Source organism: Myxocyprinus asiaticus, chromosome 16 (genome assembly GCF_019703515.2).
Source record: "Myxocyprinus asiaticus isolate MX2 ecotype Aquarium Trade chromosome 16, UBuf_Myxa_2, whole genome shotgun sequence".
NCBI lineage: Eukaryota > Metazoa > Chordata > Actinopteri > Cypriniformes > Catostomidae > Myxocyprinus > Myxocyprinus asiaticus.
The window spans coordinates 15,043,962-15,071,834 of NC_059359.1; the positions used below are offsets into that span (position 1 = coordinate 15,043,962).

General features: G+C 37.6%; 1 protein-coding gene across 3 annotated transcripts; it reads left to right on the plus strand.

Moving 5' to 3' along the window:
* Positions 1–206: 206 nt before the first annotated feature.
* On the plus strand, positions 207–27,873 carry LOC127453990 (polycomb protein SCMH1-like). 3 transcript variants are annotated; one of them, XM_051720868.1, is made up of 15 exons: positions 207–289; positions 6,142–6,188; positions 9,278–9,348; positions 9,455–9,689; positions 11,102–11,190; positions 11,349–11,595; positions 17,706–17,950; positions 18,537–18,695; positions 18,820–18,946; positions 19,062–19,262; positions 24,730–24,897; positions 25,020–25,151; positions 25,307–25,447; positions 25,668–25,810; positions 27,142–27,873. In XM_051720868.1, exons 2-15 carry the CDS (start codon positions 6,164–6,166, stop codon positions 27,262–27,264), a joined length of 2,106 nt encoding a protein of 701 aa, XP_051576828.1. In that variant the 5' UTR covers positions 207–289; positions 6,142–6,163; the 3' UTR covers positions 27,265–27,873. The 3 variants fall into 3 exon arrangements, with proteins under 3 accessions (XP_051576828.1, XP_051576829.1, XP_051576830.1); XM_051720869.1 differs by lacking the exon at positions 207–289 and adding an exon at positions 401–921; XM_051720870.1 differs by lacking the exons at positions 207–289; positions 6,142–6,188; positions 9,278–9,348; positions 9,455–9,689 and adding an exon at positions 10,287–10,331.

Below are 27,873 nucleotides of genomic sequence, written 5' to 3' on the forward strand. Positions count from 1 at the left end.
ACGCCCATTTGGCATCAATCTACCGACCAGAGTTGCTTTTTTGTTCCAGTTACCTTGTGGTAAACAAACAACCTTACAAACGGCATAACAGACAGACAGATAAACAAATCGCTTTTGCCTTTTTGACCCATTTGGTAATGGTCTTTATTGTTCAGTGCAGTCGCGTGCAGCCCCTCCCCTCTCCACGCGCTGCTACTGACACACACAAGACTACACTCACACTAAAAACATGGCGGATAAACACTAACCCTCACATTTGGGAAATTACACAAAAACCTTTCCGCGCAAGGTAAATAGTCCCCTTCCTTCCGTCCGTAATAATCGCGATGCAGTTACCTCCTCACTTTATAACTGTAGTATTTATACATTTGAATGAAAACGCACACAAAGTAACTAATAGAGTTGCTTTACATTAGCATTTAGCTAATGCGTACTGTACATGCATTGGAGATAAAATGTTGCCTTACAGTAACACTGAATGAAATAAGTATATTTTACTCTGTATTTTTGGACTGAGCGCATTATAACCTGCAGAGATGTAAAAATTACCACTGTGTAATATGAAACATGTCAGGATGCTAAGTAGCATAGCAGCATGTTTGTTTATTATGGATATGAAATAGCGACTCTAATATGTTTTGTTTGCTGTTTTTAAAAAGTTTCTTAGTTTAGATGCATGTAAGTGAGCTATACGTGGATTCGCCTGATTTAAGATCTACAAAAGAATAAAAAATAAGACTTTGTCGGAGTTATAGAGTTGGAATAGTGTACTGTCCCAGTGTAAGGGGGCTGCTGCTGTGCTGTCATTTATTGAGAGGGAGGGACTGTGTGTTTGGCGCTCAAAGGCGCCCTGCCTTTGAACACAGAGCTGGATAAACTGGGAAAAGAAGCCATCTTTCAACGCAGCTATACGGGATTTAGGTATGCGTGCAATTAGATTTGTTCATTTTTATTGCGTTTAGGCATTACGGAGGGAATGTTTGAACTGATCAGTGCGTGAATAAAATAGCTCTGATTTATTATAAACCAGGGTTGCCAACTTTGGATACCAGGCTGGAGTGAGATTTTGATGTCATGGCCAGGGCCGCATTAATGAACAGGCAAATCGACGTTCAAGCCCAGGGGGCCCCGTGCCCGTGGCATCTTAATGTGTCCCTGGACATGATACCAGTAGGCCTTCTATCTTAATGTCTAACACCACAACAAGACCTGATCCAAACCTTCAAAACAATTTCAAAACACCCATTCACTATGTCACAACCAGGGTTTTTCCTGGGTCCAAAAATGATCTTCAGTGGTGGCTGAGGGACCAAGCTCAACCACAAGCTCAAAGTTGGTTGGTTACATAATTGCAATTACTAATGAACATAATTACTAAACTGCATTTCATGTTTACATTGCAAATCTGGAACTTTTTGAATTTTACAATAGTTTGACTTCAAATTGCTATGGGAAATCAAAGTAAATTAACTTAATTTAAACAAGACCTTCTTTTTATAGGGCTAGTTATAATGTTCTGATGGTACTACCTACAGTAAGGGTGAGCTACTTTACTGAGCTGGGACTGTGCTTCCAGCAAAAAAAATGTGTGTCCTTTTGAAATATTGTTTTCCTTTCATCAGGCTCATAGTAATTTATAGTAAGTCATATCTTAAAAATATCTGAAGATAAACAGTGCCAGTTTGTTAGAACAGGAGGAAAACTTTGCCTATAATTTGTCCAAAATTCATGGAGGTCCAGATTTTAAACCCCTTAATTCTTCAGTTTGTACCTGCCCTTGAATGTTTAGCCTGTCATAGTTTTTCCACTGTTTAATTGTCATTGGTAGCCTAACAATAAGGCCATAACCACAATGGATGGCTCCTCATCATTATTTTATTTAGGTCAATGTAGCTTGGCTTTCTAAAAAAAATAAACTAGTATTTGATATGGAAAAAACTAATAGCCTAAACACATACATAAAGCACTTAAAATAAAATAATATAAACATTTATTTAAACTGATTCCTCCTATTAGATTTCATATGAAACTATAACTTTTTGTCACTGTGTTACTACAGAAAAAACACGATACATTTTAGTAAGGGTGATGATATGCATTTTTAAAAGCCTTATAATTGATGTTGATGCATTGTGTTGTCTCCTCTTTACCTTATCAGTGCTGTTTATAATGTCGGGACTTGTCTAGCAGTTTGAGAGGTCTTATTTCTTCCTCACCGATTTAAATCAGATGATTCTCTGTAGAATTCATATTAAGTGCATTCGTTTTGTGGTGTCCGGGCACTGAGATATCCAGTGCGTTTAGTCGTGCGCTCTGCCCTAGCCCAGAGCTCTGGATATCCTGTCTCTGGGGCACGCTGGTGTGCATTGCAGTGGTAAATTTGCTCCGACGCCATGAAAATTCAAGTCTCGTGCTGATGGAAAAATCCAAATTGAAGATTTGTTGCTATGTTTTATTTATTTGATATTGAATTACGTTTTCTTGTTATTTTTTATTTATTTATTTTTTGACGTGAGATTTACTTGGGTAGAGTGAGAGCATGAGACAGAGCCTGAAAGCGTGTCTCACGCCAAATGCGTGAGAGTTGGCAACCCTGATAAACACATCTCATAACAGTGATTTCCTGCCTGTAGCAATATGCATGGCTTTACGAGATAGTATTTATGTTGTTTTTTTTGTTTGTTTTTTTGCCATAATTATGTTGTTTATGTTCTTTAGCTACATAAACAACTCTGATTGTCCAAGAAAATTATAGGTGTGTTAAGCGCCCCACCTCATAGCTTTTTGTTAATCACTTTACATTGACCTCTTGGGTCACTACTGTTTGTTAAGCATCTGACTCCCCTTGGATCATTCTAGGCAGGAAATTGACAAAGAATTCATTTGGTGTAAGAAACATTACACCAAAGTAATTCAGAAATTCAAAATTCAAAAACTTCTTTGGTTAGTTCTGTTCTAGCACAGAGAGCTAATGGGTTTTGTCCATTGAGGAATATTGCTGGCAGTGGTTCATGATGAATAACGGTTTAGCATGTGTAGAATGAGAGAACAGTGACAGCTGACTAGTATACCCATTAACTCTGCTTGGGAACAGTTCAAACCACCTAAAACAGAGCTTTAGAGAAGACAGGAGACTTAGAATTAGAGTCCGACCGATATGGGATTTTTGAGACAGATACGATACTGATTTTAGAGGGGGGGGAATTTACCGATTACCGATATGGTGGCCAATATAGTTAATTTTTGAGCTGGAATGAAAACAGACCTTTTCTATGTGGATTGCGTACCGATTTTGCACCGATATGACTATGCAAAGGAACTCAGAAGGCTGCTTTCTTAAATATTTTTATCAAAGAATATTTGACATTATTATTATACAGTCAACAAATTCTAGAAATGAACTGAGAAAATAAAGAATAAATAAAAATACAATAAATAGCTTAATAAACATCAGTTCTGTATGTTTAGTATAAGTCAATTGCTGACCATTTAAATAAAGAATAAAAAATTAAATTAATAGCTAAATAAAAATCAATACTGTATGTTTAGTATCAGTCAATTGCTGACCATCAAAATAAATAATAAATTCAAATACAATAAATATATAAAATAAACATCAGTACTGTTTAGTATCAGTCAATTGCTGACCATTAAAATAAAGAATAAATTCAAATAAAATAAATAACTAAAACATCAGTACTGTATGTTTAGTATCTGTCAAATGCTGGGCATTTAAATAAAGAATAAATAAAAATACAATAAATAGCTAAATAAACATCAGTACTGTTTAGTATCAGTCAATTGCTGACCATTAAATAAAGAATACATTCAAATAGAATAAATAGCTAAATAAACATCAGTACTGTATGTTTAGTATCAGTCAATGGCTGACCATTAAAATAAAGAATAAATACAAATAAAATAATTAGCTAAAACATCAGGGGCCGGTTGCACCAGCCTAGTTGTGGCCTAAATGGGCACAAAGTCAAAATTTATGCACTACTAAATATTTGACCGTTGTACCATTACATTTATATAGGACGTAACCCTACATATAAACTAAATATATACAGAAACCTCCGATCAGGAGCAACTGATGGAATAAAAAACAGACTCACTTAATGACATCAGTGAGCTCATGTTTTGGTTGACAGGCATCAGTCCTTTCGACATATATGATGGTGTTGGCATTTACACTTATTTACATTTACGAGAGAGAGAAAAAAACGTACTTTTAAACGGCTCTTCAGTATGAAACCGATCTGACGGTGCCGTTTTTAGGGTGCGTCTCCCGGTGTCAAGTTTCAACACATTCAAAATATATATATATATGATATAAAAATGAAGAAATGTCTATTTTCCCAGCCTGTTGTATTAGTATTTATCACCCCTCATTTATTTTAGATACAGATCCTATATATTAATATTTACACAGGGCATATATACTATTTATTAAATCTACTTTTATTACGTAGCCTATTTTAATGTCTGGAAAACCAGACTTTTAAATATTACATTTTATGAATGCAATGTCTGGAATTGTTTGGTTGAAGGGGGTACCAAACTGTGAATCCTGAACAAAACAGTTTGGTGAATACATGTTTACACATTAGCTTCCACTCAGCTGACAACAATGAAAGTAGCTACGTGATTTGCTAGTTAACTTTAAGCTCGTTGTCACGGAGAGTCATAATGACTACATCCATAATGATGGACCAGCATTGCGTCTCACCAACTAGGTAACAATGTAGCATGAAATCTGCACTCACCACACACAATCCACTACCGCACCGTTGTCTGATGAGCTGCAATAGATGCTCTGATGTTTACCTTTCAATCTGCTACTTTACTGACTGCACTGACAAACTAAAGCTGGCTAACATAGCAAACAGATGTGATAAACATGACTGACATGGTTGTCAGGGACAGGGTTAACGTTATATTAGTTATATAAAATGATGGGGTCATTGTTTATTAACTTTCCAGTATGTATTTCCAGGGTTGGGGAGTAACAAAATACTTGTAATGGCATTACGTATTTAAAATACCAAATATAAGTAAACTGTATTCCACTACAGTTACAATTTAAATCATTGGTAATTAGAATACAGTTACATTCAAAAAGTATTTTGATAACTGAAGAGAATACTTTGCATTTTATTGTCATTTGTTTCATTTAATATTTAGTCCTTTCAGATGGAAAACATTTATACATATAAATGATGCGATCCAAAGTGCATTTGAACAGCGGTGAAACACTTTCTTATGATGTGTTATATTCATATGAGCAGACAGAGAAGAAAGTTTGGAGCAGAAGAAATAGAAATAAACCTTATGTAAATTGTCAGCTTTACGCTAAACTAAAATGCTATTTCTAGCCATTTTACATGCACGTCTAAAAATCCTTAAAACAATATCAATTTGATTTATCTTGTTTTAGAATCAACACTGCATAAGATTTTAGGTTTTTCATAGAATGTTTTTTTTAACATGTTTATTTTGTCTTATTATACTGGCAGAGTTTTTATAGTCAAAACAAGTGAAAAAATCTACCAGTGCTGAAGAATTAATCCAAAGTATTTAGAATACGTTACTGACCTTGAGTTGTCTAACGGAATAGGTTACAAATGACATTTTACAGCATGTATTCGGTAATCTGTAGTGGAATGCATTTCAAAAGTAACCCTCTCAACCCTGTGTATTTCACAAACTAGTTGGCAATTTACAGAGAAGAGACCTCTCAACTTCGCATCGCTGAACTCTGCCCTGTCTGCAGAGCCACCGTCAGTTCAGCTCTGTAAACAATGGAGTCGGAGTGCGCTCTGCTGGACAAACTACGTTATGACACCAATTCTAAAGCATTGTTATCTGCATTATATTTTCAGAAAAAACGTTTTCATATCGCCGCATATCGGTAAACATGTACGCCGATACGTTATATTGGTGAAAGACTAATATCGGATATTATCGGCCGACCGATATATCGGTCGGGCACTACTTAGAATCTCCAATGGAAGTCAAGTTTAACCTGGGATAGATGGATGGGTGGATGGATGGACAGACAGATGGACAGATAGATAGATGATAAATTGTTATTGTCTGAACTCTTGATTTGAAATCTTTTGTGTTTGTATTCCATAGAGAGGTTGGAAAAAGTGTGATAATGAAGAAACCTGTACCACAGAAAGGTAAGAGATTTTTATACTTAATGCACTGATTTGTGATGAACTGACAAACTGCTACAGACAATGAAACAAGACTGCAATCAATAGGGGCAGTTTCATGCTGTCATACTGATGCAATTCCATCTTCAATGCATTGATTTTCACTAGTTTGGTCCACTTGTCTGTAGTCTGCTTTCGTTATAAATCAATTGTTTCCATCTTTATATGCATACATACAGTATACATACTAGGGAAGTGCAAAACGAAACATTTTCATAATCGGCTAGTCAGCGGCTGTTTGAAAGACTAGTCAGTGTTAAAGATAATAATGTATAATATAGGCTCTGTTATGATCAAGTGACCCTTATCAGACACGTTTCAGAAGGCTATATGGACGCTAAGCACAGCACATCAACATGGTAACTAACGGTTATGCAACAAATAAATAGGCTAAATAACTATAACATCCTATTGCACAAAACTATCATAGTAAAAAATAAAAACAACTTATGCGCATCCTGAACACAGAATAACGCGCTTCAATGTAAACAGAGAGCTTAGGCGTCTCAAGGCAGTCCTCGCTGTGCACTTAAAAGCGCAGAACTACAAGATATTGCGGATATACATCTAGTTCACGAGTCACGACATCAAGCAGTTTAAACTTATTTTATGGCAACTATTTATCTAAGCAGTTTCATACATAACCAGCACAAGTATTCAATCTCTACAAAGCACCTCAAATATGGGAACATTACTCACAGCAGGATTAAATGTCCGACAGTGATCGTTTTGGAATGTGTTGTTGATGCAGCACTTTGATGGCTGTAACAGCAGCAGTGCATAAATGGACTAAACTTAAAGGTGCACTCAGTAGTTTTTCCTCATTGAAAAAGTTTAACTCCTAAAGACATGAATTGTAATTTTGCATTATATGTAGGAAATCATGACGACTCACATTGAAATGAAGACTCCAGTCATATCAGTTACCTTGTAAAAACTGTTTTATTCTACATGGAGAGGGTCCGCATATGGGGGCTGCCATGTTAGAATCACATGAACAGTCAAATACTACTCGCTAAATCTCAGTAACCGTCCAGTTATTTGACACTTTTACTCATTGATTAAAGTAATCAAGGCTAACTGTGCATACTAGATTTCTACAATGGCATCTGAAACTGAAAACTATTAATTTTGAAAGATGCTGCATCCAAGCCGCTAGGTGTCAGTGTACGTTCAAGATGACACAAAGAAAAAGTTAGTGAGTGCACCTTTAAAGCATTAAAGAAACGAAAGTTCTTGTAGAGGGTTTTAATGTGCTGACTATTAATCACGTTTAATCACAGCAAGCTATAATAACACAAAAACTTTCTCCAAGAAGTTGCATCTCTCAGTTAATATGAGAATTGCATCTCTGATTAAAGCCACCACCACCAAAATATTAATATTAGTAGTCGACCCCACTAATCGACTAGTCAGTTGTTGTATGACTAGTTGATTAGTCGACCACCGTGGCACAGCCCTAATACATACAGTATACAGTATATGAACATATAAGAGCCGCAAGAGATGTGAGGAACTAACTGTATACTGTAGCTTGTGTCCAGATTCAGTGAGAGTGTAATAATACTATAATGTGAGATATAACTGTCATCAAGAGGCAGCATTATTAAAGGAATAGTTCACTCAAAAATGAACATTTTCTCATCATTTCCTCATGACATCCCAGATGTGTATGACTTTCTTTCTTATGCAGAACACAAATTAAGATTTTTTGAAGAATTGTTCAGCTCTGTTGGTCCATACAATACAAGTGAATGGGTGCCAAAATGTTGACGTTCCAAAAAGGACATAAAGGCAGCATAAAAGTAATCCATAAAACTCTAGTGGTTAAATCCATATCTTCAGAAGTGATATGATAGGTGTGGGTGAGGAACAGATCCATACGTAAGTCTATTTTTGCTAGAAACTATTCTTCCTGCCCAGTAGGGGGCGTATGAATGAAGAATGTGAATCACCAAAAACACAAGAAGAATGTGAAAGTTAAGTTAAAGCAAGGAGGAGAATTTATAGTAAAAATCTGTTTCTCACCCACACCTATCATATTGCTTCTGAAGACATTGATTTAACCACTTGAGTCATTTGGATTACTTTTATGCTGACTAATGTGATTTTTGGACTTTCAAAATGTTGTCAAACATTCACTTGCATTGTATGGAGCAAAAGTGCTGAGAAATTCTCCTGAAAATCTTCATTTGTGTTCTGCTGAAGAAAGAAAGTCATACACATCTGGGATGGCATAAGTGTGAGTGAATGATGAGATCATTTTTATTTTTAGGTAAACTGTTCCTTTAACTTAAAGATGGTCATGCTGATTTGTGATCTCAAATTGTTTTCCTCTCCCAGTAGCTATTGAGTGGAAAGATAGTAGACGGATCAAACAAGCTTGCGGTGGTCGTGCCTCTCGTGTGCCATCACAGTACGGTTTTATGGTTATTTTAGCATTTTAAATACAACAGTAATATTTCTCAGTCTTGCATCTTTAACTTTAAAACCCTCTGGATTTTATTTTGACACTGAACTCTCCAGAAAGTCCTGTATGTGTCTGTTTGTTGGCAAGTTCATAATAGTTTAATTCACTTCTCATTCAAATTCTGGTAAAATGCACCTCTGGTGCCGTTCTAAATGCATATTATAAGTGAACCGAACTATTGAGCATCTACTTCTGAGATGTTGTTCGTGAGTAGCGCTCAAATATTGCGCACCACTTGAACGCTAAAAATAGCCGCGAGTGTGGCGCTGCATGTGCATTTTATATATTGACTTATTAAACACAGGCTTTTGTGATTCACAGAGCTATCGCTCAAGTGGCTTTGAATAAAATTCACGAATCATATGGACTACTTTAATGGTGTTTTTATGGTTCTTTTATGTCATATTTGGAGCTTGACGTTAACGAACATGATAACACACAGTATCGGATTTGGATCGGGCTTGTCGGACCGATACCCGTCTAAAAACGTCAGTATCGAAGCCAATACCGATCCAGGTATCGGATCAGTGCCATCCCTAGTTTGAAAAGTCATTTGATGCTGACTTGGTGACCTATTTTTAAGGACTTTTCAGCTGGGATAAGTACCTGAAAGAGACAGGAGCAATGGCTGCCCCTGCTCACTGCTTCAGACAGGTGAGTCTTCTCAGTGCTGAAGGCACTAATTATAAATGGCATAGCTAATTCCACTACAATGCTAAAAGATATAAGAAGTTTGTCTAGGACCTCTACCTCTCCTCAGAGTACTAACCCTCCAGTGAACGAGTTTAAGGCGGGGATGAAGCTAGAAGCTCAGGATCCTAGAAACACTACATCTACCTGCATCGCCACCGTGGTAGGCCTGACCGGCTCTCGCCTCCGCCTGCGACTGGATGGCAGCGACAACAAGAATGATTTCTGGCGCCTGGTGGACTCCTCTGAAATACAACCTATTGGGAATTGCGAGAAGAACGGTGGAATGCTACAGCCACCACTAGGTGATGAAATGTATTAAAACCTCTATTCTAGTAAAGATCAGTGATTTAGATGCAATAGCTTGTATGCTAATTGTATACTAATTACTTTTCAGTGGTTGTTGAATAACTATTGTCACTTGCCAGGGAGGTATGTTACTGTCCTCTAGATGTCACCATCTTCTGCTTTATGTGATGTAAAAGCCCTCCTGTTCTTACTGTATGATAATGATATAGTACTATATAGTTTGCTCTAGAGAAACTAACATGACAAGCAGTCACAGCAGTGTGACGTGCTGTACTTCATCAAAAAATATTTTAAAGAGCATTTTTGTACTTTTTTAATTATTATGATGTAGTATAGGCCTTATTCACACTAGCGCCATCTTTGATTTTTAATGGGAATGACAATGAGGCTGTGAGGGACAGACTTACATCTCTTCTATGTACTCACAGTATAAAGCTGTAATAAGCACCTAGATCACATCTGATTTTCATCTGAGTTTTTGGTCTACTAAATGTTCTTGAAAATATGTTTTTTTTCCGCAGAATGGTCCAAAAACACTTTAAACTGCAGTACAACCCATTGAAGAGACAGTACGTCTATCCCTCACAGCCTCATTGTCATTCCTGTCAAAAATCAAAGATGGCGCTGCTGTGAAGAAGGTCCATTCATGTCATCAAATTAATTGAATTAATTTGAACTTGCATACTATTTGTACTTAAAGGAATATTCTGGGTTCAATACAAGTTAAGTCAATTTATTGTGGCTATGCTTTTATTTGAACATTTACAGATTGTTTTTCCATTCACTACAATAGTAAGTGCCTCACTGTAACCCAGATTTTTGCTAATTTTTTAAGAAAAGGAGGGACGAGCCAAAATTAATTTTTGTGGTGATCAACATTATGCTAGAAATGCTGTCGTTTGAGCTTAACTTGTATTGAACCCAGAATATTCCTTTAAAAAATCATTAAGTCACACATCTGGACTATTTAAGTGAATTGCAAAAAAGCTCAGATGATTTAAAATTGGTTAATAGCTGAAAAAAAAGTGACCAGGCACAGCACCTAAAATATACACTTAATAGTAGTTACACTGTAACTACTATGACTAAATGGAACAAAAGTATTCATTTAGTAACAATCTACAAACACAAGCTATTATGGACACAAAATATCTTAAATTAAAAGACAGTCTAAATTGTTTATAATTTTGAGATGATCAGGCATTTTTTAAACAGTACAAAACAGCTTTAACTCTGCGTGTAATAGAAAGTGATACAGGGACTCTTGTTACTGGACCAGCACAAATAGATTTTCTCAGAATGCTGTCTCATCTTGCAACAATAGTAAATTAATGAACAACTTTTTTCCCGCCCTAAACATGTATTTTCTTAGACTTTGAGTGATAATTGACTGTTAATGTTTTTTTAGGGTTTCGTCTGAATGCGTCTTCCTGGCCCATGTTCTTATTAAAAACACTCAATGGAGCAGAAATGGCCCCAGCTCGAATCTTTCACAAGGTACCTGTCAGGAACAGCAAACAAACACACACACAGCAGTGTTCAGGCAGACTTATCTTAAATGAATGAAAGTCTCTCTTTTCATCTTCTATGTAGGTAATAGTCATATAACAAACCATGCTAAAAACAGTATTCCCTCCATCTCTCTGGCCCACTAGCAGGAGCCGCCTGCCCCAGAGCAGAACGATTTTCAGGTGGGAATGAAGCTGGAGGCGGTGGACAGGAAGAACCCTCATTTCATCTGTCCTGCCACAGTGGGAGCATTGCGAGGTGTGGAGGTGCTGGTCACCTTTGATGGCTGGCGGGGTGCCTTCGATTACTACTGCCGCTATGATTCCAGAGACATCTTCCCTGTGGGCTGGTGTGCGCTCACCGGAGACAACCTGCAGCCGCCAGGCACTAAAGGTGCAGATCACTCAGTATGAATTCAGTTTCTTTCTCATTCTGATAAGCAGGCACGTGCAGAGGGGGTGGCTCTAGGGGCTCGAGCCCCTGCCCTTTCGCTGAGGTGCCCCTCCAAGCTGCCCCCCTAAATTAAATGACTTATTTTATTAATAGTATGTAGGGGTGTAAAAATGCATCAGCATTATGCTAAAACTTTGATGCATCGATTACGAAATTTAATAATAATTATAATGATTATAATAATACCCAATGTGTTACAGAGGCCATCTCAGATTACTGACAAAAGATGCGGGGCGTGTGACTAAAGACACAAATGCGCACTTTAAGAAAGTTTAGTTCGGATTTCTGCCTCATTGTTCATAATTGCACTCGTCTGTATAAGCAAAATAAGGTCATTGTTGTTCTTTTCTTTCCAAATTACGATATATTATGCATATTGTGGAATATTTGAAGAACTTGGAAAGGTAGGCTATACTGCACTGCATGTAATTACAGTTTGGTTTAAAGATCAGACTTTTCTGCCTGTATAGATGACAGATTTCATTCATATTTCAATTAGTGGTTCAGTAAATGTTCCTGTGATGATATGCAAATCTCATATGACTCCATTTGATGTGCACTTTGATTTTTGAAACTTTGCAGACTTTTTTACATTCACAAACAGCTATATAACACACTACATGAAAGGTAATATTTGAAAAACCATAATAGGTGCTCTTTAAATTGTTTTCCCCCTAATTATAGCGAAAAAGAAATTGAGGTTACGCACACTCAACCACCGACGGAGGTCCTAACCCCCCCCCTTTCTTTTTATCTCCTTAATGAGAGGGGTGTTAATGAGTTGAATCAGTGATGTTATGGTAAAGCACTTTTATTTAATTTACATGATCCAGATTTATATTTTTAGCTATAATTTTCTACCAGAGCAACTTATAAGAAAGTTTACATACAGTTGAAGTCAGAAGTTTACATACACTTACGTTGAAGTCTTTAAAACTCATTTTTTAACCACTCCACAGATTTCATATTAGCAAACTATTGTTTTGGCAAGTCGTTGAGGACATCTAATTTGTGCATGACACAAGTAATTTTTCCAACAATTGTTTGCAGACAGATTGTTTCATTTTATATCACAATTCCAGTGGGTCAAAATTTTACATACACTAAGTTAACTGTGTCTTTAAGCAGCTTGGAAAATTCCAGAAAATGATCTTTAGGCAATTATCCAATTAATTTCTGATATGAGGTGTACTGAATTGGAGGTGTACCTGTGGATGTATTTTAAGACCTCCAAACTCAGTGCCTCTTTGCTTGACATCATGGGAAAATCAAAAGAAATCAGCCAAGACCTCAGAAAAAAAATTGTGGACCTCCACAATCTGGTTCATACTTGGGAGCAATTTCCAAATGCCTGAAGGTACATGTTCTTTTGTACAAACAATAGTATGCAAGTATAAACACTGTGGAACCACGCAGCCATCATACCGCTCAGGAAGCAGACGCATTCTGTCTCCTAGAGATGAACGTAGTTTGGTGCGAAAAGTGTAAATTAATCCCAAAACAACAGCAAAGGACCTTGTGAAGATGCTGGAGGAAACAGTTAGACAAGTATCTATATCCACAGTAAAACTAGTCCTATATCAACATAACCTGAAATGCTGCTCAGCAAGGAAGAAGCCACTGCTCCAAAACTGCCATAAAAAAGCCAGACTACAGTTTGCAAGTACACATGGGGACAAACATCTTACTTTATGGAGAAATGTCCTCTGGTCTGATGAAACAAAAATTGAACTGTTTGGCCATAATGACCATTGTTATGTTTGGAGGAAAAAGGGTGAGGCTTGCAAGCCGAAGAACACCATCCCAACCGTGAAGCATGAGGGTGGCAGCATCATGCTGTGGGGGTGCTTTGCTGCAGGAGGGACTGGTGCACTTAACAAAATAGATGGCATCATGAGGAAGGAAAATTATGTGGATATATTCAAGCAACATCTCAAGACATCAGCCAGGAAGTTAAAGCTCGGTCGCAAATGGGTCATCCAAATGGACAATGACCACAAGTATACCTCCAAAGTTGTGGCAAGATGGCTTAAGGACAACAAAGTCAAGGTATTGGAGTGGCCATCACAAAGCCCTGACCTCAATCTGATAGAAAATTTGTGGGCAGAACTGAAAAAGCGTGAGCGAGCAAGGAGGCCTACAAACCTGACTCAGGTACACCAGTTCTGTCTGGAGGAATGGGCCAACATTCCATCAACTTATTATGAGAAGCTTGTGGAAGGCTACCCAAAACGTTAGACCCAAGTTAAACAATTTAAAGGCAATGCTACCAAATACTAACAAAGTGTATGTAAACGTCTGACTCACTGGGAATGTGATGAAAGAAATAAAAGCTGAAATAAATTTTTATTATTATTGTGGCATTTCACATTCTTAAAATAAAATAGTGATCCTAACTGACCTAAGACAGGAAATGTTTTAAATGATTAAATGTCAGGAATTGTGAAAAACTGAGTTTAAATGTATTTGGCTAAGGTGTATGTAAACTTCTGACTTCAGCTGTATATAAGATATTAGGGCTGAAACGAATAATAATAAATTGTCTACCAAAATTTTCGTTGTCGAATAGTCGTTTGATCTCATTTAACATAACATGAGATCACATTAAACTCTAATGATGACGCGCGAAAGCAGCACTGCAGTTTGCGCCTGATTGAGAATAGGAAGAATTACACAGCTCACAGTCCAGATGCACTCTAAACTTTCCAAACAGCTTCAGGTGATGTAGATCGCAAAGTATGATGGAAATATAATGCAAAAATACAAAATAATTAAATACAGAAGCACTCTCGTTGTGGAATAAGTGGAGCTGGAGCTGCGGCTCCACTGAAGCAAAACTTGCATGTCGAGCATCTTTAAAGGAAACACCCTGGTGTTACATCTTAAATGCACTTATATTTAATGCATTATAGCTTTATTAAAGTTCAAAAAATAAGGAAGCAGGTCATGTAAATAAACACAAACTCCGAAACGGGCATTTCTCTTTGCGGTCAGCGCCTCTTCTATGAGTTGTGCGAAGTGTCTAAGGGGGAGAGATTGAAACTGCTTCTGGCTGAGGCACACTCTGGCGCAGGGACGCTCATCCTTTGAGCGTGTACTTGCTGCGGCTAGATTATAACGTGATGGCTCTTGACTTATTGAATCATAATATATATATCACTGAGCATTTCTTATCGTGAAGAAAATTGGCAATACACAGCTTTAGTAAGTAGAGAGTTTATTTTTTTGTGAGTTAAAGATGGATTGAAATGAACAGAAAGGTGAGCGAGGGTAGTCCACCCCATAATACACTGCAACAAAATATGTTTTTGATTTGTTTTTGTTTTGGCTTGTTTTCCAATATAAATATCTAAAACTCCTTTAAAACAACGTACATTTTCTTTACTAGCTATACTACAGAAGAAAAAATTGTTATCTGAGAATGTTGAATATAATATAAAAAATACAAATATTTTAAAATATCTAAAAATCCTTTAAAAGATGCATTCACCTGAGAAGCAGCATATAAGATATTTAGACTTGCTTTTAGAGAATAGATCTTGAAAACAAGACAAAAGCACTTGATAACAATATGATTTTTTGCAGTGAATTTCTTTACTGAATTAAACTTAATACAAATTTTTTTTCCCTTTAATTCAGTGAATGTCACTTAGAGGTGTTTTTAAAAGATGATTTTGTCCTCTTTATTGTTAGTAAGCACATTTAATACAACCTTTTAAGTCATGGCACAAGCTGAATAATGGGTTAAAAGCTAATAATTAATTGTTGCAGTAATCACCAAATAATCGTTTTAATAATCATTAGAATAATCGATTATCAAAATAATCATTAGTTGCCGCCCTATAAGATAAACACTGATCAGCCACAACATTAAAACCACTTGCCTAATATTGTGTAGATCCCCCTCGTGCTGCCAAAACAACGCCAACCCGCATCTCAGAATAGCATTCTGAGATGATATTCTGCTCACTACAATTGTACAGAGTGGTTATCTGAGTTACCATAGCCTTTCTGTCAGCTCGAACCAGTCTGGCCATTCTTCGTTGACCTCTCTCCACAACAAGGTGTTTCTGTCTGCAGAACTGCCACTCACTGGATGTTTTTTGTTTTTGGCACCATTTTGAGTAATACTTTAGAGACTGTTGTGCCTGAAAATCCCAAGAGATCAGCAGTTACTGAAATATTCAAACCAGCCCGTCTGGCACCAAAAATCATGATTTTATGCATTGCCACACGATTGGTTGATTAGATCATCGCATGAATAAGTAGTTGTACAGGTGTTCCTAATAAAGTGCTCAGTGAGTGTACATATCAAAATGTATACATGGTGTTCATAGACAAACACATGAACCAGGTAAGTTGAATTCAGTGGGAAATAGAAAAGCTTACATGAATGAATGAATGTAAAAGTAACTAGACACCACAGAAGTGGAGAAAGAAAGAGAAAAAAAAAGAAGAGCCAAGAATAGCCTGGTTCGAGAAATCGACGACTGGCGGATAAAACAAACTAAGCTTGTGTTTTTAAAAATGCATTTGATAGAGAGAAAAGCAGGGATAAGACAAGATTTTTTCTCAGTTTTGGTTTACAAGGGGTTGGTTGGGTGGGGTTGCCCATCTGGCATAGCTGCAAACCCTGTGCCCAATAGCAGGCCTCACTTTGAAGGGATGGTGTGACCATAAGTGTATGATGAGAGATGAGGGTTAGAAGAAAGAGAGAAAACTTATCATGCCTCTAAGAAGACACACTAGTTCTTAGCACACTGAAACTGGGGGTAAGCAAATTACTGTAGTGTGTTGATTGTGAATATGTGTATATTTGAAGAAAATAAGGAATATGTCTACACATACTGTAATACTTCAAATCTTGTAGAATGTGTATTTGACTTTTATTTTCTAAGTTTGTTTAAAAGTCTTGCAAGCAAAGTCTGATCGCTATTTAAAACATATCAGTCTGTGATAGATCCAGGATAAACTCCACCACATTTGCACATGAAATACTTTCAGGGTTAATAGTTCTAGAAGGACCATCTCTGTTCATTATCTCACTATCAGCAGACTTTGCAAGGCTTTAGAGTGTACATTGAAACTAAGGGGCAGGAAGGAAGTGAATTGAGCTTGAGAAATAGATGCCACAAATTGACACTGCAAGATCGAGAACAGACCCTTTTTCAGTGAGGTAGTGTAGCCTTACTTTTCTCAACTGGATTTGTACAAACTGCAATCCTGGCCTCATTTACAGGTGTGTAGGGCTCATAAGTTTGTGTCTATGTGTGTGTTGTTAGGTTTCAGTTGAATGTCATTCTCTAGTGTATGTTTACTCACATCTTGAATCAGATGTAAAAAAAAAAAAATGTTTTTTTTTTTCTTTAACACATACTTTTGATAGAGGTTTGGTGCTGTTGTTGATGTTTGTAAACTTCTCATTCTATCTTGATTTTTCTGTTCTTAAGGATCTCTTTCTTAAAATATCTCTCTTCCTCTTCTTTTCCTGTCGTGTGCTCTCTTTCTCTCTTTCGCTCAGTTTCTCTTTGCACTTTCGAGGACACCGGCACCAAAAATGTTTAACACAACTTGTCTCTTTGTTAACATGGCTCAAAGAAACTGGGTCAGCACAACTCTGCAAAAAAGACTCCCTCTCTCTGTCTTCTGCTTTCATGTTTGTTGCAGCAAGTTGTGGTATATTGTCCAGATTGATATGTATCTCACTTACAAGGATATTTCACCCAAAATGGAAATGTTTTCATCATCTATCATTTACTCACCCATATGTTGTTCCAAAACCTTGGAACACAAAAGGAGATTTTATGCAGAATATTAGCGTCAGTCACTATTCACTTAATTTGTACCTTTTTATCATACAATGAAAGGGATTGGTGACTGAGGTTAACATTCTTCCCAACATCTCCTTTTGTGTTCCACAGAAGAAAATCATGCAAGTAAATTATGATAGAACTATCCCTATAAAGTGCTGTATTGTTGACACTTCCTGTTCACATTCACATACATATATCAGCTACTACATTAATCAGTCATCTTTATAACTTTTGCAGCTGGGTTACCGAAGATGCTAGGTGCACTTGTTGCCCTGCCGGACAGTAGTATAGAGGGGTTAGGTATGCCCCCTACACCAGGCAGACCTCCACCGAAGAAGAAACGTAAGCCTGGCCGCAAGAAAACCGAACTAACTGGGTCCTGGGGAGAGAAAGAAACAATTGGTCCCCAGACAGACCAGCCTGAAAAGGAACTGGAAACTATTAAAATCCCCAAGAAACGTGGCCCCAAACCAGGAAGCAAGGTATATCGGTATCTAGGGTTGTCACAATACCAAAACTTCAGTAGTCAATAGCAGTACGAGTACAATTTCACGACTCCTGGTACCAATTGCGATACCACAACAAAATGTATGCTAAGAGTTTTCAGGCAATTAATAATAATATCAAGTATTTAAGTACATTTTCAGAAATGTAAAAAGGGTGATAACTGCTGAAAATAACTGTCGTTAACATATTATTGACCTTATTCACAGCAGAGCCATTTTTGATGGGAATGACAAAAAGGCTTTGAAGGATAGTCTTTTCAATAGGTTGTACAGTTGTTTGAAGTGTTTTTGGACTGTTCTGCTGACAAAACATTGAAAAAATATCTTTCCAAGAAATTTCAGTTGACAAAAAACTCCAGACAACATGAGTTGTGAAAAATGAGATGTGAGGAGCTTTTTGATAGCTACATGCACTGTGCTACATTTGAAGAGACGGTCTATACCTCACAGCGTTATTTTAATTCCTGTCAAAAATCAAAGATGGCGCTACTGGCAATAAGGTCTATAGACTATCCTACAAGACTTATATGTGTTTATGTTGTACTTTTATGTTGTCTTTCAGCTGGGCTGGGCCAAGAGGGCAGCGTGGCTAGAAGGGGCGACTGCAGGTCCTGGTAGACCCAAAGGCAAACTGCCAGCAAACTGGGCCCAGAAAGTGCAGCAGAACCAGACAGAACCTATCAAAATTCCCAAAAAGAGAGGCCCCAAACCTGGCAGCAAGGTGTGACTTACAACTTTAGTAGATTAATGTTGGAAATCAATGGAAACCATCGTTGGATAACCAAAAGGCAATGATGCAGTGTTATTTAAACAAATTTATCCTGACTGTGTGTATTTGTATATAGAGAAAGCCCAGATTGGTGCCCAACCCTATGCCCACCTCCCCTAGCAGTAGCACTCCAGAGCCAGACACCAGCTCAGTTCCGTTGGACAATGCTACAATTCCCAGTGCTGCCTTACAGGCTCCTACAGGTACTGCAAGTGTCTTAGTGAGAGCTAAAACAATTCAACCCACTGCACTTTGAAATAAACATTTCAGTCCTTATGTAGCATTTTCCCTAACTTCGCAATTATTTGGGTGTCTCAGTATGTGTGTACCTGAACAAGTATGGGAAAGTGGGTCCACACCTGGATGCACGGCGAATTCAGTCTTTGCCGGATCACTTTGGGCCAGGTCGAGCTTCCTCAGTGTTGCAGCAGTGTGTTCAGGCCTGTTTTGACTGTGCATATAACCAGAGCACTGTCTTCTCCTGCCTTAAACCAGGACATGGAGGAGAGCTCATATCAGGTCAGCACACACAGACATGATCATACAACAGGGTCCAAAATGAACCAGGGCACGGGGCAAGTATGCCATGGAAATAGACACAAATATTTAATTATATTCTGCTCGAGGCATATCTAGTTTAGTATGGTTTGAAGGATTTTACATAAATAGATGGTATGCTATGTTTTTATATGGTTAGAAAAGAATATCCTCATAAAGTGTAAAAAAAAAAAAAGCCTCTGAAAAATCAATTCCAGGGGGCAAATATTATCCTTTAATAGAAAAGTTAATTTCTATCATACATACAGTTTAAGTCAGAAGTTTACATACACTTAGGCTGAAGTCATTAAAACTAATTTTTTAACCACTCCACAGATTTAATATTAGCAAACTATAGTTTTGGCAAGTCGCTTGGGACATCTACTTTGTGCATGACACAAGTAATTTTACCAACAGTTGTTTACAGAGAGATTGTTTCACTTTTAATTGACTATATCACAATTCCAGTGGGTCAGAGGTTTACATACATTAAGTTAACTGTGCCTTTAAGCAGCTTGGAAAATTCTAGAAAATTATGTCAAGCCTTTAGACAATTAGATTCTGATTGGAGGTGTACTGAATTGGTGTACCTGTGGATGTATTTTAAGGCCTACCTTCAAACTCAGTGCCTCTTTGCTTGACATCATGGGAAAATAAAAAGAAAACAGCCAAGAACTCAGAAAAAAAATTGTGGACCTCCACAAGTTTGGTTCATCCTTAGGAGCAATTTCCAAATGCCTGAAGGTACCACATTCATCTGTACAAACAATAGTACACAAGTATAAACACTATGGGACCATGCAGCCAACATACCGCTCAGGAAGGAATCCTAGAAATGAACGTAGTTTGGTGCATAAAGTGCAAATCAATCCCAGAATGACAGCAAAGGACCTTTTGAAGATGCTGGAGGAAACAGGTAGACAAGTATCTATATCCACAGTAAAACTAGTCCTATATCGATATAACCTGAAAGGCTGCTCAGCAAGGAAGAAGCCAATGCTCCAAAACTGCCATAAAAAAGCCAGACAATAATTTTAATTATATTAATTTAATTTTAATTTAATTTAATTAAATTAATTAAATTACAATAGTTTGTAAGTGTACATGGGGACAAAGATCTTACTTTTTGGAGAAATTTCCTCTGGTTTGATGAAACAAAAATTGAACTTTTTGGCCATAATGACCGTCGTGATGTTTAGAGGAAAAAGGGTGAGGCTTGCAAGTCGAAGAACACCATCCCAACCGTGAAGCATGGGGGAGGCAGCATCATGTTGTGGGGGTGCTTTGCTGCAGGAGGGACTTGAGCACTTCACAAAATAGATGGCATCATGAGGAAGGGAAATTATGTGGATATATTGAAGGAAAATCTCAAGACATCAGCCAGGAAGTAAAAGCTTGGTCACAAAAGGGTCTTCCAAATTGACAATGACCCCAAGCATACCTCAAAAGTTGTGGCAAGATGGCTTAAGGACGACAAAGTCAAGGTATTGGAGTGGCCATCACAAAGCCCTGACCTCAATCTGAAAGAAAATTTGTGTGCAGAACTGAAAAAGCTTGTGCGAGCAAGGAGGCCTACAAACCTGACTCAGTTACACCAGTTCTGTCTGGAGGAATGGGCCAAAATTCCAGCAACTTATTGTGAGAAGCTTGTGAAAGGATACCCAAACCGTTTGACCCAAGTTAAACAATTTAAAGGCAATGCTACCAAATACTAACAAATTGTATGTAAATTCTGACCCACTGGGAATGTGATGAAAGAAATAAAAGCTGAAATAAATCATTCTCTCTACTATTATTCTGACATTTCACATTCTTAAAATAGTGATCCCAACTGACCTAAGACAGGGAATGTTTTCTATGATTAAATGTCAGGAATTGTGAAAAACTGAGTTTAAAAGTATTTGACTAAGGTGTATGTAAACTTCTGACTTCAGCAGTACATACATACATCTGTTATGGCCGTATGATTACAGCGTTGTGGAAAACACAGACAGAATCTTGGAATCGACTGATGAAAACTGAATGTTACGGAACTTGACATATTTGGGAGGAAATTAATATATAAATGCACAATTAATTATATATTATTATCATGATAATAATGATAATTAGTGATATATCCTAGTGTGAAGATTAAACCACAAAAGGCAGAGATTTAATTAAACAATTGATCTGTGGGCTTCAACAGTAAATGATTGTGAGAATCCACTGCTTAAACACTAACCGCATTATTAACATCACATGTGCTGTGTGTGTGTATTAATGACAAAGAGCAGAGCACTTTATTCACTGTGAAGCACGTAGATAGGTCACGCAGACCATATATTTAAATAATTAAATCATACCCTTTTGCGGTTTAATAAGCACACATTAACCTATAAAGCGAACTGCAAGTAGTAATAATAATATATTAATTACATTATATTTAAAATGGAATTTGGGGAAAAAAAACTGATTTCATTGGGCCCTACTTAAGTGACTGATATGTATAATATGTAGAGGTGAAGCACATACAGAGACTTGACTCAACTGATTTTCAGTACAGACAACATAAGCAAAATTCTCTCTCTCTCTCTCTATCTCTATCTCTATATATACAGCTCTACAGAATCAGTTTCTATGGATTTACTATTTATAGGTATGTGTTTGAGTAAAATGAAAAAAAAAAAAAATTTATTCTATAAAGTACTGACAACATTTCTTCCAAATTCCAGATAAAAATATCGTCACGTAGAGCATTAATTTGCAGAAAATGACAACTGGTCAAAATAACAAAAAGATGCAAAGACGAATCTGCCCAATTCCAGCCTTGCTGAAGCACCCCCAAATCATCACGATCCTCCACCTGGTCTTCTGATGGTTAGACGGAGATCTGGAGAGGCCTTCAAGCCACAGTGTCTCGCATCCACTGTGAAATTTGGTGGAGGATAGGTGATGATCTGGGGTTGCTTCAGTAAGACTGGAATCGGGCAGATTCGTCTTTGTGAAGGATGCATGAATCAAATCACGTACAAGGTTATCCTGGAAGAAAACTTACTTCCTTCTGCTCTGACAATGTTCCCCAACTCTGAGGATTGGTTTTTCCAGCAGGACAATGCTCCATGCCACACAGCCAGGTCAATGAAGGTGTGGATGGAGGACCACCGGATCAAGACTCTGTCATGGCCAGCCCAATCTCCAGACTTAACCCCATTGAAAACCTCTGAAATGTTATCAAGAGGAAGATGGATGGCCACAAGCTATCAAACAAATCCCAGCTGCTTGAATTTTTGCGCCAGGAGTGGCATAAGACGTATGAAAGCTGTGACTGAAAATCAGGGTTATTCCACCAAATATTGATTTCTGAACTTTTCCTAAGTTAAAACATTAGTGTTGAATATGAACTTGTTTTCTTGCATTATTCGAGGCCTGAAAACTGCATCTTTTTTGTTATTTTGACCAGTTGTCATTTTCTGCAAATAAATACTCTAAATGACAATATATTTATTTGGAATTTGGGAGAACTTTTATCAGTAATTTATAGAATAAAACAAAAATGATAATTTTACTCAAACACATACAGTTGAAGTCAGAAGTTTACATACACCTTAGCCAAATACATTTAAACTCAGTTTTTCACAATTCCTGACATTTAATCGTAGAAAACATTCCCTGTCTTAGGTCAGTTAGGATCACTGCTTTAATTTAAGAATGTGAAATAGTAGAGAGAATAATTTATTTCAGCTTTTATTTCTTATCACATTCCCAGTGGGTCAAAAGTTTACATACGCTTTGTTAGTATTTGGTAGCATTGCCTTTAAATAGTTTAACTTGGGTCAGACTTTTTGGGTAGCCTTCCACAAGCTTCTCACAATAAGTTGCTAGAATTTTGGCCCATTCCTCCAGACAGGACTGGTGTAACTGAGTCAGGTTTGTAGGCCTCCTTGCTCGCACACACACTTTCAGTTCTGCCCACACATTTTCTATTGGATTGAGGTCAGGGCTTTGTGATGGCCACTCCAATACCTTGACTTTGTTGTCCTTAAGCCATTTTGCCACAACTTTGGAAGTATGCTTTGGGGTCATTGTCCATTTGGAAGACCTATTTGCGACCGAGCTTTAACTTCCTGGCTAATGTCTTGAGATGTTGCTTGAATATATCCACATAATATTCCTTTCTCATGATGCCATCTATTTTGTGAAGTGCGCCAGTCCCACCTGCAGCAAAGCACCCCCACAACATGATGTTGCCACCCCTCAGTTTTGGAGCAGTGGCTTTTTCCTTGCAGAGCAGCATTTCAGGTTAGGTCGATATAGGACTCGTTTTACTGTGGATATAGATACTTGTCAACCTGTTTCCTCCAGCATCTTCACATGGTCCTTTGCTGTTGTTCTGGAATTAATTTGCACTTTTCGCACCAAACTACGTTCATCTCTAGGAGACAGAATGTCTCCTTCCTGAGCGTTATGATAGCTGCATGGTCCCATGGTGTTTATACTTGCGTACTATTGTTTGTACAGATGAACGTGTTACCTTCAGGCATTTGGAAATTGCTCCCAAGGATGAACCAGACTTATGGAGATCCACAATTTTTTTTCTGAGGATTTGGCTGATTTCTTTTGATTTTCCCATGATGTCAAGCAAAGAGGCACTGAGTTTGAAAGTAGGCTTTAAAATACATCCACAGGTACACCTCCAAATTGACTACACCTCCTATCAGAAGCTAATTGTCTAAAGGCTTGACATCATTTTCTGGAATTTTCCAATCTGCTTAAAGGCACAGTTAACTTAATGTATATAAACTTCTGACCCACTGGAATTGTGATAGTCAATTAAATGTGAATCAATCAAACAGTCTGTAAAAATTGTTGGGAACAATTACTTAAGTAGATGTACTAAACGACTTGCCAAAACTATAGTTTGCTAATATGAAATCGGAGAAGTGGTTAAAAAAATGAGTTTTAATGACTTCAACCTAAGTGTATGTAAACTTCTGCTTCAACTGTACCTATAAATAATAAGTCCAGAGAAACTGATAATTTTGCAGTGGTCTCTTAATTTTTTACAGTGGTGTGTGTGTGTGTGTGTGTGTGTGTGTATATATATATATATATATATATATATATTTATATACTATTTAAATTATTTTAAACAATTTTTATTGATACATTTCCGTATTAAATGAATTTTAAATATGTTTATAATCAACATCTCTCTCACTTCTTTCGCCACCTTGGATTCATTTTTTTACCAAGCTTGTCACAATACATGGTGGTATTTCCATCTCCGCAAAAGATACATCACTGCTGCCTTAGAATTTGGCAAAAACAAGCATCTTATGAGGCAGCATTAACTTGCCTATCTTGAACAACCTTCGTGGCAGTAGCGCACCTAAAAAGCTGTCTATGAATGCAGCTCACAAGGTTTTAAGACTGAGCTAAACCTGAACCTTTCCTATTTACTCCACAGCCTACTTTGAGCAACAGCACCACACTCTTACACTGCCTGCAGTGAACAGTGTGACGTACATGTTGCGCTTTCTGGAGAAACTCTGCCACAACCTGCACTGTGACCCACTGTTCGGTAGTCAGCCCGTCCCTCTTGGAGGAGTTCACTATGACACTCGAACATACACAGGTTAGCGCTCATGCACGCAAACACATCTGCTGTCATTAATTTCTATTGAGGCTTCTTAACACTAAGGTTGTGTAGCGCACAGAAGAAAGAAGGTCTTATGTGTGTTTTCCTTGTGTGGGTAGAGAGGAGAAACTTTACAGAAAGTCTTTGTTCTGGACCTGGTCGAGAAACTACAAGATTCCTCCAGCACAACACCTACAACAGCAACCCGGTACCACACAAAATAGCCAAAACCCATCGTCTGTCTTCAGAAGGTATTGCACATTGTTCTACAGCTTAACCAGCATTGAACAGCATCACTGAGTTGTGGATATTTACATCCAGTGGAAACTCTGTGTTGTACATTTACCATTTACCCTTTTGTAAGTGTTAAAGTGGTGCTGTGTTTGTGATCTTTGTGGATGTTCAGAGCCATTTCTGATGGAGAACGGGGTCAGTAGCTCAGAGGTCTTAGAGAAAGCACATTTGTCTCCTGGACACAGCTTGACAATGCGTGCCCTCTCTCGGAGTAGCAGCTCGCCGGGACAACTTCATCGTCTGGGCTCCACAGGTACACACACAAACATTCCAGCACAAACCCAGTGTCAAACATCACTTGCACACTAAAACATACTTCTCATACCTAATGGATTGTACTTAATCATTCTGATACCTTATACATTCAAGGCCTAAATGCAATAATGTGAACAACTGATGAACCTTGAAGATCACTTATCCAAACAGGATTCATCAGAAGATATTGATTTTATACTGAAAACCCTTCTTACCAGGATCAGAGCGTTTTCTGAGCTCGAGAGAAAGTCAGAAGCCCAGTGGACAGGACCCCAACCTGTGGACGGTAGAGGACGTCATGCAGTTCATCAGAGACATTGACCCTCAGCTCGTACCACACGCAGACCTCTTCCGCAAACACGTAAGTTGAGGGTAGAGAGTGAGGAACAGTTAGAGGCAGAAAAAATAACTACAATCAACATGCAGAAATAGGTGATTAAAGGGATAGTTTACCCTAAAATGAAAATTCTGTCATCATTTACTCACCCTCCAAACCCATATGATTTTCTTTCTTTCTTCTATGGAACAAAAGAGATGTTAGGCTGAATGTTAGGAACTAATAGCTCCAGGCACCATTCACTTTCATTTCATCTTTTCTCCAAACAAATTGATTGAGGATGTCTTTTTTGGGTGAACTACCCCTTTAATCACTTGTAGATTGTGCTCCATAACAACCCTCCACATTCTATGACAAAAAAAATTAGAGAGCTGGAGATTGCAAATTGTTGATATTCACGTTTGAGTTAACCTCGTGCGACACTGCGTACACATGTGTGGATGTTGTATTTTGGCTCCGCTATAAACAACGCATAATTTGAATTCATTTAAACAGACTGATCTCAGTTCAGAAGAGTCTTGGCTGTCAGTAAAGGCTTAAACTTTTGATGTACGGAGTCATGGGACAAAACAACATGACGCCGATCACAGCGGAGTTAGTCTTTGGGAGAAACTTAATTGAAAACTGCTTGAGTCAAAAGATAAAAGTCTCTAGTTTCATCCGATATGCCTTTTTTTTTTTTTTTAGCTATTTATTGCAAAACGCAATGCTGCTAAACATAATGTACACTAATGTGTACTTAAGCACTTTTCCTTAGAAATCCTACTGTATATTTACTGTGCATTATCACACTGAGAATCAATGGGTTCATCCAAAAGCTGAAAAATGTTGCTTTCAGAGGCTTTATATGGAGTTAGGATGAAAATAAGGTGCATTTCTAACTGTTCTGAGACCTGTGCAGATAGACAGCACACTGAAGGTTAAGTAATTCACTACATAGGGAGCAAGGGAGCATCCTATAGCTCTGCATGCAACTAAGTCCTAAAATCCGACCAAAAGTTCAATTTGATTAAAAAAAATCTGACTTTCTATGGTTTGGTATTATTTAAAATTTTACAACTTAGTCCCGCTGTCCACATATGTTGCCATTAATTTTTTGGAAAATATTTGCTGTAGATTTTTTTTTCTTGCATGTTTATCTGGTGCTACTAGTTACAAATCAAAAAGGGAAATGGATAATGCACACAGCAGTCACGCTCTGGTCTCAAGAGGTTTAAGTTTGCCCTTAAAGCTGCGGTCTACAATGGCAGCCACAACAAGTCACCTAGCAGTAGAGTATCCTCATGTAAATGTATAAAATGTGATTTGCTGCTGGTGTTAACATTTCCTTTTGGGGTGGGGCTCTTCTGTTGCAGGAGATTGATGGAAAAGCTCTACTTCTGCTCCGTAGTGACGTCATGATGAAATATATGGGCCTAAAACTGGGGCCCGCCCTCAAACTCACCTTCCACATTGACAAACTGAAACAGGGCCGTTGAGCACTATGGCACTTAAATCAGTCTCTCTTTGACCCGCAACCTCTTCTTCCAGCACATTTCAAGATGCACCCAGTTGTAATGTGATAAGTTTTTGATTAATTTGATCACTATCACACCTGTTTTTTTATGACTGATATCCTCTCGGTTGTCCTTGCATTATACTAAGTTATATTAGCCCTGCCACGGACTTGACTGAAACGGTACAGTGGACAGTATACAGGCCATTTTAGGCCTTGTTTTTTATGATGTATGTTTAATTTTATTGTATATTTTTTCAGCCCACATTTCAGCATTTTGTATGATTTTTTTTTATATGAAGCTCATTTTCTTCAATTAAATTCAGGTAAACACTAGATCTTGCCCTCCAAGCCGGTGATCACTCCGGACGGACACCTCACTCATAGACCATAACTCATCCTCCATACTTTATACACGTAACGCATAACAGAATTGTTGCCATTACACACTCTGCCTGTCTTTTATATCTCGTTGATGTTTACATTGTCTGTCTTCATTGTTGTTTGTACTTTTGGAGTTTTTATACAAGGTAGATTGCATACGTTGAGAGCATTATACTCTGTAAGCTTCAAATAAATAATATGAAGTCTT